This window comes from Macaca fascicularis, chromosome 1, assembly GCF_037993035.2.
Source record: "Macaca fascicularis isolate 582-1 chromosome 1, T2T-MFA8v1.1".
Lineage (NCBI taxonomy): Eukaryota > Metazoa > Chordata > Mammalia > Primates > Cercopithecidae > Macaca > Macaca fascicularis.
In genome coordinates this window covers 131542042-131556616 of record NC_088375.1, presented here as the reverse complement: position 1 = coordinate 131556616, position 14575 = coordinate 131542042, and the positions used below count along the sequence as shown (strand labels likewise).

Sequence of the window (14575 nt, the reverse complement as noted above, 5' to 3'; positions counted from 1 at the left end):
TAATTTATGAATACAAAGCCTTCTAATTTTTTTACAAAGTGATGAGAATGGATTAAAATAGCTCATCATCTTTCTATAAATTGTAATTTAAAAAGAGAGGATAGAAGAGTGCTAAAATTTTTATGAGGTTAATTTAAAACAACTTATCAAAAATCAAAGGGAACTCAACTAATGTACTTTCTCATAATGCTATAGAGCACATGCTAGAATGACTCAATATTATATAATTTTAGTCTTTCAACATAAAAATGCATTACATATACAGTACAGTATCATTAACTTAGAAGCTTCCTACATACCACTTGTAACAATTGCAATCCACTTTTATTCCACAGAAGTAACTACTATCCTAAATTTTTGTTAATCATTGGCTTACATTTCTTTATCATGTTTACCACTTATGTTTAAATGCTAAACATGTCCTTAACAATGTTGCATATTATATAAATAAAATAATGTAATCTATCTTTTCCAGGTAAACATTATATACACCTACACACACAAGACATATGTATAAACACACACATATTTATTTTGTTTAATGTTTAACATTAGATTTTGATATTCATCTATGTTATGCATGCATCTGTAGTGCATTCACTTTTATTGCCATACAAAATTTTAGTTTATGAATATACCTCAATTAACTTATCTTGTCTGTAGTTATTATTAACAAGGATAACAAAACATTATTCCTTGAGTCTTTTGGAGCAAAATGTCATCTAGGATATGTGCTGAGAAATGGAATTACCAGATGACAGAAAAAGTTCATGTTACATTCTATTAGGTAACGTAGAACTATTTGCCTAAAGCAGCAGTACCCAGTAACTCACAACAGCCGTGCATAATAATCTTCACTGTTTTTTGAAAACATTCTTCCCAATACTTGGTTTGTCAAAGTACATTTTTGTTAATTGGTAGATGTGATCCACCAGTTAGATGTAATTTCTAGTACACACTTTCCTGATTCCTACAAATATTTTCTTTTTTCATGGGGTATTTGTGTCAAATACTTTTTCATGCCATTGGCATATTTTTTCTACTGTTTTTTCTTGCTACTATAATTTGTACGACATACTTAGATATCCTAACAAATTATTCTATGCATGTTTCCTGTATGTTAGAAATATTTTCTCCTAATCAGATCTTTTTGTTCCACTGTCTTCTAAGTACTTTGGGTAAATAGGAAATTGTAATAGTAACTTGATACATCAATCTATTCCTTTCTGATTACACCTGTGTGATCAGAATTTACGACTGGAGGTCAAAAATTATTCTCAAATAATTTTTGCTAAAATATTTAAAAATATACCTTTGATATTTACGATTATAAATCAACTGGAATTGAATTCTGTGAAATGAGCTAGATGAGGTATATTTAACCTTTTTCCATATAGAAAGTCACTTCTCCCAGCAGAATTTTTTCAATAGGCTATCCACTTTCCATTGATGTGAAACGTCCAATTACAAATAAGGTTTATATATACCTATGGGTCTTTTCTGGGCATTTTCTTCAATGGACCATTGCCTATACATCTATATAAAAAAACAAGCATAACTTTGCAAATAAATTATCTTAGTTTCTTATTTTCTACCCATCTCATCAATCCACTTAACCATAATTTTATTTTTTTAAGGATTGTTTTATTCCTTTTAATCAGGGGAGTTAACCAGGTTGTCTAGTTAGAAATATTGGCAGGAATAAGAGTAACATAATTTTTCTCTTTTGTAATTGTATTTGATATTTATATCTAAAGAAAAATTTACCAATCGCTTATAATTTCAGAATATCATGTAATCTTTAATGCTGGATGAGAAAATAATTATTGATTATTGCTATAATTTGGATATTTCTCCCCCCCCCCCAATCCTCCTGTTGAAATTTGATTCCAAATCTTGGTGGTAGAACCCAATGGGAGGTGTCTGAGTCATGGGGATGGATTTCTTATGAATAGATTAATACCCTTCCTTGATGGGGGTGAGTGGTTTCTCACTCTGTTAGTTGCTGAGAGAGTTGGTTCTTAAAAAGTGCCTGGCACCTCTGCTGCCCCTTCTTGCTTCCTTTGTCACCTTGTGATCTCAGCACACACCTGCTCTGCTTCTCCTTCCATGAGTGGGAGCAGCCCGAGGCCCTCACCAGAAGCAGATGTTGGCATCACGCTTCCTGTAGAGCCTGCAGAACTGTGAGCTAGATAAACCTCTTTTCTTTATAAATTACCCAGCCTCAAGTTCCTTTACAGCAACACTAAATGTACTAAAAAAGGATGCTTCATGTTCTTAAGGCAACAAGTAACTAAATATGTTTGTACATTTCCATTAATATACTACTATATTTTTATTATAACTGATTATTTCTAATATATGAAAATGCATCCTTCATTATAAGAGACAGATATTAAGGATCAGCAATTAACTCATGTTTTAAAATTATATCTCATTTAACTAGAAATTGTGAGGTCCAACTTAGATGTAAATGAATAAGAACGTAAATACATGGACTTTCTCTTACTTAAAACTACTTCAGTGTTGTAGAACAAATGTATAATCTAAACCTCTGAATATGTACTGACTTTTCTATGATATTTTCTCAATTCTAGAATTGGGGGGAGGTCTTCCTAGAAGTCTGACTTATTCACTAAAATTACAATTGTCAATCATTACCCATTCCAAAGTAATAAACACAAATATATTTTAAAAACATGTTATAATAAAGAATAAAAATTTGTTGTATTATATTATCATGATTTTAAAATTAGTAAATATGACTGAAAATATTTGAAAGTTTATAATATCAATAATGTCAACATTGTTATATCAAAATACTTTCATACAACAGCTTAACAGTTTTAACGTATAATATTTTTATGTGATAGTTATAGATTTATATATAAGTTTTGGGTCATATTATTATACTAAAAGGGGGGCATGAGACTTACTGGTTCACACATACATGTCTCTTTTTTATGTTTCCATTAATACTCTTTAATAAGTTATTTTATCATTTACTTAAAACATTTTTCAAAAATATTCAGCTGTTTTCAAAATAAATAATTCATGTGACCCACCACTGAATGGCTAAAGAAAGGAATTCATTCTAAAACTCTGTTACCACATTAAGAGAATTCATCTCAAATATCAAATGGTAATTAGTTAAATTTATAAAAAAATAAATAAATAATCTTTTGACATATTTTAAAATGAAACTAGACTACATAGCACTTGCTAAGAGTTTGACTTGAGTAATAAAATGAGCTGAGAAGCTGCCAATATATAATAGAATATGCAAAATCAATTTTGATACAGTCTCTCCTTTTCTACTTGCTACATTTTGAAGCAAGATTTAATTTCCTCTGTATCAAAAGCATCATGCTTTATACTTGTATGACGATTATCCTTGCGCTCAGAAGTTTTTAATAACTATGCCATAACTCAGAGGTAACACAGCAACAGTTATGAGGTGAATATATTTTTTTTATTGTGTTACGTGAGTTATCTTATGTTCAACCCAACTGTAGTGTGGGTGTTAGGTCCCCTGAGAAACAGAGAATACACAATTTGCCAAACGTAATACAGGTAATAACTGGTGAAGCTCGTTGAAAGCCAGCTATTATAACTGCATTGTTCTACCAACCACATTATATAGCATCCCACCATCTGAGGCCAGAAGGAAGAAGAAAATAATGATTTACTGTTGTTTCAAGAAGTATTTCAATACATTCTCAAGGACATTTTATATAATTATTCTTCCAAAAGGTCTGAAATAGTATAATAGACAGCTATGCATCACAGTTTTATGAGCAGCTGGACTTAAAGCAGAAAGAGGCAATGGATATCAAAAAATCATGTAACACTTTCTAATTACTTTCTAAGAATAAGAGCCCCATGGTTGTTTGGGGGATAAATCTACTTATACTGAGACCATGCTTTGGGGTTGCAGACACAATAATAATAAGAGAAAATGTAAAAAAAAAAAAAAAAAAAAAGTACTTGGCCAATGAAGAGCAAATTGTTTTCAGAGACAAGTTTTATTATAAATTAAGTATATTTTTGGCAAAGAGAAATGTTTGTAAATATTGATTCAAATTTGTATTGCTGAGAGACAAAAGTAAAACCCATTCACATTCTATGTTTACTGTAAGGATATTCAATGTCAAAAATTCCCCTAAACTAAAGATACCATTAGAAAACAGCAGTGGCACTAATTGCCTTGCTGTAATCCAGTAACTTTGGATTACTGACGGGGGAATTAGCCTGATAAATATATTTTGATGTTTATCACATATTTTACTTATGTGCCGGTTTAAAAATAGACTGAAGGCGGTACAGAAGAACACTCTAAAGTGAAACAGCTGCTGCAAGAGGCAGGTCTGCAGAGATTGCTTTATTATGAAAAGAATGCATCAGTGAGAAAAGGACAGAAAAGTAAATCTCCTAGGGTCTACTATGGCCAATAATTTCAGCAATATCTATTTATTTATATTGTGCTATATAACACATCATTAAAATACTGTTTCTGAGTCAGAGAAGTTTGACACTGTAAAGCAATTTAACATTATATACTGATTCCTGAGCTCATTCCATTGATGCATTCAGGTTTTTACAATGTTTTAAGCTAGCACTGGACTTTTGACAGCTCATCCCCATGTATTACAACAGGAGTTAATGTTCAGGATACCACCAAAGTCTTTTATAATAATCTACTACATTTGTACAAAAGGGAGATCTAAGCACAGAGGAGTGGAAAACTCCTTAAGTAGAAGTTGTTTTTCTCATTTTTATTGTGACAGTGAAATAGTTAGAATATGTTATATTTTAGTTATTATTTGGCACATTTACAAATTGTTTTTAGGATTTATGATATTTCTCATTATTCTTATAACATGCTGCCTGCAGCTTGCATATTGTATAAATTTATACATGGTGACTAATGAACGTATGTTTCAAATAAAGAATTAAAGAAACTTACTCTTTTTCCAGGAGGACCTGGTGGGCCAGCCTCACCAGATGGACCAGGAGGACCCTATAAAATGTGAAAAAATACCTTTAACAAAATTGGATATTATTTTGTGGCCTATATAAAATTTCAAAATCTAGATGGAAACCCACCCTCTTTCTTCATTTCCAGATGTCAATATTTCCTGGAAAATCTCGGCCCTATTTCAGATACTTAAACTTCCTCTAGATATTTATACTTAGAGCTGGTAAATTTATATGGTAAAATGATTTATAGTTAGAACAAAATGAATCAAACTCTTTTTACGTAAAACTGTGTCCTATTAAAAAGTGCTAATTTATATCTGGCAGGCATTAAACAGGCATGCTAATTAATATAATCATATGGTTCATAATTCCGCTCATATCACATAAACATGTGAAATCATAATACCATTACTTCTAAATTTCTTTTTGTACAACACTAACATTCTATGCCAAGGTGTATATATCGTGTTGATATGGTTTGGCTGTGTCCCCACCCAAATCTCATCTTGAATTGTAGTTCCTATAATCCCCATGTATCGTGAGAGGGACCCAGTGGGAGGCAATTGACTGATGGGGGTGGTTACTCAAATGGTGTTCTTGTGATAGTGAGTGAGTTCTCACAAGATCTGATGGTTTAATAAGTGGCTTTTCACCTTTCACTTGGCACTCCTTTCTCCTACTGCCTTGTGAAGAAGGACATGCTTGCTTCACCTTCCACCATATTGTAAGTTTCCTGAGGCCTTCCCAGCCATGCAGAATTGTGAGTCAATTAAACCTCTTTGCTTTATAAATTACCCATTCTTGTGTACTTCACAGGAGCATGAGAATGGACTAATACACAGGCTGAGATATGACCCACAAGTCTTATCTATGCAGAATAAGCCTGTATCTGTGATAGCAAAGCATCTAGCGGGAATGGCCCCAGAGACAAAATTGTGTTGAGGGACCATTGTCTTTGATTCCTAAACTGAGTGCCCTCCCTTACTTTCACCCTAAATAACTATATGTGTCCAAAGTACACTCCTGTATCATTCATAAGTTTTTTTAAAAAGGCCTATACTATGTTGAGAGTTCATTTAGGTTCACAATTAAAATAATTCATGCTAATGATGGGATAATAACTTTGTTAATGATGAGATAACTTTTCTTTTAGTATTATTGTGTTTTTAGTTTTTTAACACAATGGATAACTGAATTTGATATAGTGATACTATATATGATACTAATCATATCATTAGTATGATATGATTACATTTTTCATTATAAAGACTTTATTAATTTACATCAAATAAGAAACACTCCATGTAAGATTGACTTTTAACTGGAATTCAAAAATTTTTTTGATAATTCTTTCAGAAAAGTGCATATACAGAGAGCTATGTTTTTCAAAGGCTGATTACTTCTGATTGTCTCATTAAAATGCCTTGAAACTATGTAAAGACTTAAAAAAAAAAATAGTGCATTTACTCACCGGTTGGCCAGGATCTCCATCTTCACCCTTGTCACCACCAACACCATCTTGACCCTATAAGAGGAAATAAAATACGAAGCAAGATGTATCTCAGTATCAATAAACCACACTACTTATCAGGAAAAAGGTATGTTAGGCCACCCCTTGAGAAAAATTATCAGATGGACAACTAAAATCACTATATTCTTTTATCCTTTTTAAAAAAGATTGTGGTACCTCTCACTCTCCCTACAAAATTTTGTAAAACTGCTACTATTAATATATCAAATTTAAAATCCAGCATGCTCTTTATATAAGGAAGAAAGAAGATGTCATTAGTATACAATGCCAGTGAATTCTTTCACCATGAACAAATATGGTATAGTTTGAAATAGGATTTATATTATAGAATAGAAACAGAAAACAAAGATCCTGTAACTTTGAAATAACAATAATGATACTACTCAGATAATTTGTTTTTACAACCCATCAAAGACTAGGAACCTAATCCAACTGTTGCACCTACGTTGCACGAAGAGCTTAATCACTCAATGTTGGTGAAACAGTCTCCAACTATATGGATTTTCCTGCATTTGCAATTACTTTTTATGTTTTCTTTTTCTTTCTGTTTTTGGGAGTTCACTTGGTAATTAGATTTTTTCTTTATTAACAATACAGAAACTGGAAACATTCCCACCAAAATAATTTCTTAATTTTTCCCTGATACTTACTGCAGGGCCAGGTTCCCCAGGAGGACCAGGATCTCCAGGAAAACCAACAGGGCCCTAGAATGACGTTTTGAAAGAAAAAGAAATAAATGAAAAATAAATTTTTATAAAGTTATGACATTCTGGAGGTTAAGAGGTTAAAATCATGGCAAAACCTGCTGAGAATATTTCTCTTCTCCCGCCAAAAATATTCTGAAGAATTAATTCAATTGAGAATGCTTATGAATATATGAAATAATGAAAAGTCAGATTTACCAACTATGGTCCAGAGCCTCAGGATTTCTAATTTTTCTAAGAAAAGCTCCAAGGTGAGTTTGGCATAAATGCCACATTAGAGGGGATTAAACTCACTTACCGGGTTACCCTTAGGGCCATCATCACCTGGTGGCCCCTTGGCACCAGGAGGTCCAGCAGCTCCAGGTGGACCAGCTTCTCCTTTCTCTCCTCTTTCTCCTTTGGGACCCTATGCAATGTTTTTTTTTTTTTTTTTTTTTTTTTTTTTTTTTTTTTAAAAAAAAAGGAAGGAAAGAAGAGTTGTCTTACAAATTTTGCATAAAAGTTTATTAATCTTGGCACATTGGGCCAGATAATTTTTTTTTTTTAAGACAGAGTCTCGCTTTGTCGCCAGGTTGAGTGTAGTGGCACAATCTGAGCTCACTGCAACCTCTGCCTCCCGAGTTCAAGAGATTCTCCTGCCTCAGCCTCCCTAGTAGCTGGGACTACAGGCATGTGCTACCATGCCCAGCTAATTTTTGTACTTTTTAGTAGAGACGGGGTTTCACCATGTTGGGCCAGACAATTTTTACTGTGGAGATCTGTTATCTGCCCTTTAAGAAGTCCAATGGTATCCCTGGCCTTTACTAACTGGGTACCAACCCTCCACGTTTGAAGACCAAAAGTGTCTCCAGATATTGTCAAATATTTCCTGGTGGGCAAATTTACTCCTGGTTTAAGCTAATTAGAATAATATAGTCCTAATACGATTGATACATGTTTATTTAAGGCAGCAGGACTTTTTTGCTTATTCCTTTTATGGACAGTTCATCAAAGGGAATGTATACAGTAAACAGCCCATAGTTTTAATGTTCTAACTTCAGCAAATATGATCTTTATTCAATTTGTTTATGAATCCACATATGCAGAGGACATCCAAAGTTATTAAGCAAGGCTTTATATTTGTGATTATCCCTAATGGGTTGGAAAGGGAAAGTAAAAAGTTGAATCACAGCTAAGAGTTAAGTTACATGTTTGTAATGCTGTAAAAGAAATTCTCATACCAAAAATACACTGTGTTAACAATAACACAGTACTTACGCCTACACCTGCTTCCCCAGGAGGTCCTGGGTTCCCTGCTTCTCCAGGTTCACCCTATATAGAGAAGATCAAATTAGTATTAGAATACAGGCATGATATTCTACATTTGTAAAATTCAAATGTTATCATATAATTTTAGATTGGCCTTTTTATATATTATTTAAAAGGCATTGAAAAACTTTAATAACAGAAATAACTTTTTCTATTAGTGACTCCAGTGCTTTTATTTCTCAGGTAACTAGGCAGAAATACATAGGCTTGATGCTATAGTTCTCACTGGTTAGTTAATAGTCAGCATATTAATCCAGATTACCACAAAACCATCATCAGACATGCATGTTTCCTAAAATATTATGTATTTGCACTGTGTCAATATTCAAATTACAATCAAGTTTATTGAGTGAACAATTTCAAATTGTTTGCTAAAATACAAATTTATTTCTCTTAACTACAACAAATTAACAGATGACTTGCTGGTACATATGTTGATAATTTATAGGATTTGTTTAGTAGGAATCTAAAGAACTTAGAGGAAAGACAATAATTATAATATATGTAAAGGTTCTTAGACATTAATTAAAACTGCTCCATTTGAGTATACACATAAATGTGATAGCCTTTATTATCTCCCTGTTTAGATATGAATGGCTTTTTTTCTAGCCCAGTGGACTAATAAATAAATCTCTTTAGTAGGTTTTACCTATGAAAGTCTGTTGCTAATGCCTCATACTTCAAAATGCACAAAAAAATAACATCTTGTTCAAGTAATCATTTAAGTAAAACAGTACATTCATTTACCATGTTTCCACTCAAAATCAGTCACACTAGTGGTCTTCGCAATTGTGAGGTGGTAATTGTTCTTTTAAATTGAAAAAGAAGTGAGGCCTATATTTCCCTTACTTTTTAACTCTAATATTTCCAATATTCCTGACACAAATCCATTGCTCTTAAGTAAATGTGTCATATTACATACAAACACAATTTCAGAGCAGAGACTATTTTTGTGTACATAGTTTCTTACTCTGAGAACATACACATATTTTAAATTCTTAAATTGCCCACTTAATGGTGGAGATATCAAGTACTTTTCAAGAGTTTATTATTAGTAGTGTGATGTGTACATTACTTCATCTCTCAAGATGAACAGCAAATACTTCCAGAATTTTTGGATAAATCTTACAAGAAAAATATTGCATTTATATTATTTATAAAGAGAGGTATCATTCATCTACCTCAGTTTAATGGAATGATATGTTAGTGATATTTCCAAGAGCTAACATTCATATCTTAAAAATGAAACAAGTACTTTGGCATTGAAATCAATTGTAAAATGTCCATATTAAAATATTTATTTAGAAATATGATAAATCTATTGAGCATGTACATTGAACATGTCATTTTTCATATAAATAGAAACAAATCCTAAAATTCACATGAACCCACAAAAAGAGCCTTATTGCCAAAGCAATCTTAAGCAAAAAGAACAAAACTGGAGGCATCACACTGCATATTTACAGCAAACTAATCTTTGACAAAGTTGACAAAAACAAAAAGGAAAAGATCCTGTTTTCAATAAATGGTGCTGAGAAATCTGATTTGCCTTAACCAGAATTAAACTAGACTCCTATCTCTTACCATATACAAAAATCAACTGAAGAAGGATTCAAGAATTTAAACATAAGACCTGAAACTATAAAAATACTAAAATAAAACATAGGCAAAACTCTTCTGCACATTGGTCTAGGCAAATAATTCATGACTTAAGACCTCAAAAGCACAGGCAAAAGAAACCCCCAAACTAGACAAATGAGATTTAATTAAACTAAAAACCTTCCACACAGCAAAAGAAATAACCAAAATGTTTTCTTATGTACCACATTAATTCACGGTAACATCACAGAAAGTTAGAACTACAGAAGAAATAGTTGAAATATTTTTAGTAACCCTCTGTAAGTTTTGTTGTTCTCTTTTCATTCTTATCAACTATAAAGTTAAATTTATGGATATTATGAAAAGATTATTTTCTTTTTTCTTTTTATTAAATGAGTGAAATGATATGCAGTGAAAAGATAGGTTTAAATAATCTTAGAATTTAAGTATGTGCTTTCTAGTGATAAATGCTTGAGGTGATAAAAAAATTAAAACATTAGAAAAATTTAAAAAGTATGAGCTTTTTACTACAAAGTCTCTTCATTTTAAGAATAATATATTAATATTCATTTGTCCAAAATATAAGAAAACTACCATTTTGGATGTTAGATCCAAGTGTGCACAATGAAAAATGACAATTAGTTAAAATGAAATTTAAAATTTATCTAAAATGTTTCATTTAAAATATTTTAAGGAAGGTGGGGCAAAATCACAAATCAATAAACCATGGCAATAAGACTAATATTATATAAATTAAGTCTATATATCTAGTATCACAATGCTACAAACCATTCTGAAGAATAATATTTAATATAAGTTTTATGATAGAGCACTGGTATATGAAGGAGATGTTAGGTTATGAAGTCATCATTTCTTATTGTGTAACTATTTACCTCATTACATAACACACGTGTTTAGGTACATATCCTTTTAGAAAAAACAACAAATTACTCTGTATGTACAAAATTATAAAATATGTATAAACCTTAAGAAAATATCCTGACATATTTCCAAGTATTGACAAAATTATTGAAGTGCCAAAGCTACTTATAGCAATTATACAGTACATGAAGAACAGGTTAAATATATTTAAACAAAATGCAACATGACTAAAATATACTTTTTTAATTCTTCATTGTCAGTGACTGGAAATAAATTTTTCAATATAGAAATGGGTATACATTCAGCCAGAATCAAAGCTGATGTTAGAAATTTGTAATCTATTAGAAATTATATTATCCTTGATTAAAAAAAAAAACAACAAGAAAACGAAGGTTAGAATTCTACTTCTATCCTGTTCTCTATCACATAAAAAAAATGCAAAAGAAAGGAGCAAAATTAAAACTGTTTTTTATTGTAACACATTTTGACTCGGATTGATTCAAAATGATTCAGATTGACTGAATTATTCTCATAAGAGTCAAAGTTGGCAAAGTATTACCATAATATACGTAGGCTTTAAATTAAATGGAAACAATGTGGAAGGAAGTTTCTCAGAACTCTAAACATCTGGCATTCATGCCTCTTTTCAAGAGTATCACTGAAATAATGAGAGCTTTCCCTCTGCATTCAAAATCTTTAGGAAACAAGTCAGTAAAAGCTAGTAATCCTAGAGACTAGCTCCCACAACAATTGAGTCAGCATTAGAGCCGAAAGGAGATGATGCAAAGAGAAGAGGAAAAGGTGTGTGCCTTGGGGTCTTTTGTCTACCATGATGATATCCTCAGAGACCAGTGGTCTCCCATAGGAACCTAAGCACCATGAAAAATGTTTTCTAGGACAACTGAATGGAGTAAAAAATGTGTTTTCAATTTCAACACCAACTACCGGAACAGTTTCAACACACAACTTTAAATTTAAGAATATTAAAAAAAGGCAGTCAATCAAGGAATGCAGTAAGAATTAGATAACGAGTTAAAAATTATCTTAATCAAATAACATTGATTATAATTAAAATACTAGAATACAAGCGTTGAGCTGAAGTAAACATCAAAATATAGTAACATAATCTAATCATATTATATTTGTTCTGAGAATTAAATGCTTTAATTAAAAGAAATCAATTTAAGTATAATATAAAATACATGAAAAAACTTGAGACCAAGAAGGTAATCATTTTTAAGAATAGGGTAAGTCTACACTACGGATATCCTTTAATAACTAGCAAATTAAGGAAATCTTTAGTGTTTTCACTGCATAATATGTGATGTTATAAATATAGTTCTTTCCTTTCTGAAAATGGGTAGTTTATTTTTTAAAACAAGCAAATACCAATAATTTTCTTGAAAATTCTATTAACAAGTGAGCATGAATGCTTAAGAAATCAATGGATCATTTTGACATTTTTATAAAAGGAAGAGCAGATTTTTTAAACAAAATCATGTTCACAAGAAAAAAAAAAAGCTATTCTGAGCCCAGATATTGTGGCTCATGCCAACTATTTTGAAAAGTGACAAAGATAGGTCAGAGTATTAGTAATGAAAATATAACTCAAAATGTAACAAAATGAATGATTAATTCCTTTGCGGTTTGAAAGATTCCTTTTTCCCTTTAAGTTAGTTACATCAACCAATCTCTTCTATTTTGAGTACTGAGTATGACTAGACATTCGTGGACTGCAGTGTATCCTAGCTTAGTCACCTTCTAAGGAAAAACTTTGATGAAATTACAGGAATCCTCTAGGGCTCAGCTTTCTCAGCTTATAAATGTAGATAATAATGACACCATAATTATGAGGTTCCTGCTTAGATTAAAGAAAATAATATCTGCACTCATTCAATATAATAACTGGCAATCAAAACATATTTCAAAATCATGTCAACTTTAATTTTTGAAACTACTAGATGATATGTGAATCATATAACTATGTAAAAGGCTTACAAACACTCATACTCGAAGCACTTAAACTACTACCCAATATTATTAAAGTTCTTAATTAATGCTGTTTCAAACTGTATGTCACTAATAGATTTACCTTTTCTCCAACACCACCAACTGAACCAACAGATCCTGGGGGTCCTTGTGGTCCCTGCAGTGTAGAAAAAGGAATGCAATTATCCATATTCTTATTAAAATAATGAATTTGTAAACATGTATCTAGTTGTTCTCAAAAAAGAGAGAAATAGATGCATGAGTATTCTTAGTCATTTAAAGAATGAGACTAAATGATACTTAATAGAGTTGTCAAATGTGCTGGATAGCAAATAATTTAATATATTACACTGATTTTCAAATTCACTATAATTTTGAAGATAAAGCAGGAGACTTTCACACTCTGGTTCATTCCTGAAGCATAATTTCAATCTCTTTGCCAACAGAATAGTTAGATTGGTTTTAGGCAGTGATTTTGTAGTGAATCAAAATTATGACCCTGGTTACGAATTACATAATCCAGGCAAGAAACAAACCCCTTATAACATCTTTTAGCTTTTAAATTACCTAAGAAGAATTAAAATCTACAAACTCTTTTAGTTCCTCCATTTCTAGTCTATTTTTTTTCTCAGTTCTGGCCTGCCAGAATTTAAAGCAGGTATTAAAGAAGAATAAAGAAAATGAAGACCAGAGACATGAAGAAAACATAGATTTCGTTGTGAAAAGTTGGCCAGAAGGAAAAATACTGTCAAAGCCATAGATCCGTTAATGGTAACAGTAAGATAAATATGGCATTATATTTCAAAATCTTATAATACTAAAATAATTTTTAAGCTTGGAAAATATCATCTTTATACAATTAAAACATTTTACGTGATAAAGGGTGCACGTATCATGCACATATTGCTGTAACGTTATATAGACTGAAAATACAAAATGCAAAGCTTTTAGATGAAAGCCAGTGTTAACAAGGGCATAAGAGTTATCATATGCAAGGCACAGTCTAAGTATGTTGGTTTGAACATGGTATTATAATTACCATGATGTGGTAATTATAATATACACAACATTATAACATTTCACAGTCACAGTAAATATATATTGAATGGAAAAGGTGTACCTATGTTATATTTACCATGATTTGGTCACTATAAATTCCATTTATTGTGTTACATAATGAAGTGGAGTGAATAGGTGACCCTTGAGTTCTTAACCACTTAATATTAAACAATAGTGTGATTATCTGCATTATAACTCACAGAGAGCATCTGCTATAAAATAACAATATCTATATAACTTCAAAGTAACTAACATATATTTCAGAGTTCTTACGTCAGCTCCATTGGGACCTTGAGGGCCTCTTGGGCCTGGAGGACCAGGTGGACCCTATAAAAGAGAAATATTGAGGTTTACAAAGACCAAATTCAAATGTGTTTCCAACATTTTCATTTTATGACTAAAAAACTAAAAGAAGTTTAAGCCTGTAAAAACTATAGTTAGTGAAGCATATCAGGGTTATAAGTCATCCCTGATGGATACAACATCATGTTAGCAAATGAGCCTTTACACATAGCTATGAGGA

At 31.5% G+C, this 14575-nt stretch overlaps 1 protein-coding gene across 5 annotated transcripts in view; it reads right to left on the bottom strand.

Moving 5' to 3' along the window:
* The window catches only part of COL11A1 (collagen type XI alpha 1 chain), a 220374-nt gene that overhangs the window by 29935 nt on the left and 175864 nt on the right, over positions 1-14575 (bottom strand). For all 5 annotated transcript variants that reach the window (XM_015432036.4, XM_015432041.4, XM_074027435.1 and 2 more), the window contains 7 exons: positions 14326-14379; positions 13097-13150; positions 8473-8526; positions 7514-7621; positions 7162-7215; positions 6452-6505; positions 4967-5020 (listed from right to left, as the gene is read on the bottom strand). In XM_015432036.4, coding sequence (XP_015287522.3) covers positions 4967-5020; positions 6452-6505; positions 7162-7215; positions 7514-7621; positions 8473-8526; positions 13097-13150; positions 14326-14379 — 432 coding nt within the window. The remainder of the gene's footprint in view (positions 1-4966; positions 5021-6451; positions 6506-7161; positions 7216-7513; positions 7622-8472; positions 8527-13096; positions 13151-14325; positions 14380-14575) is intronic.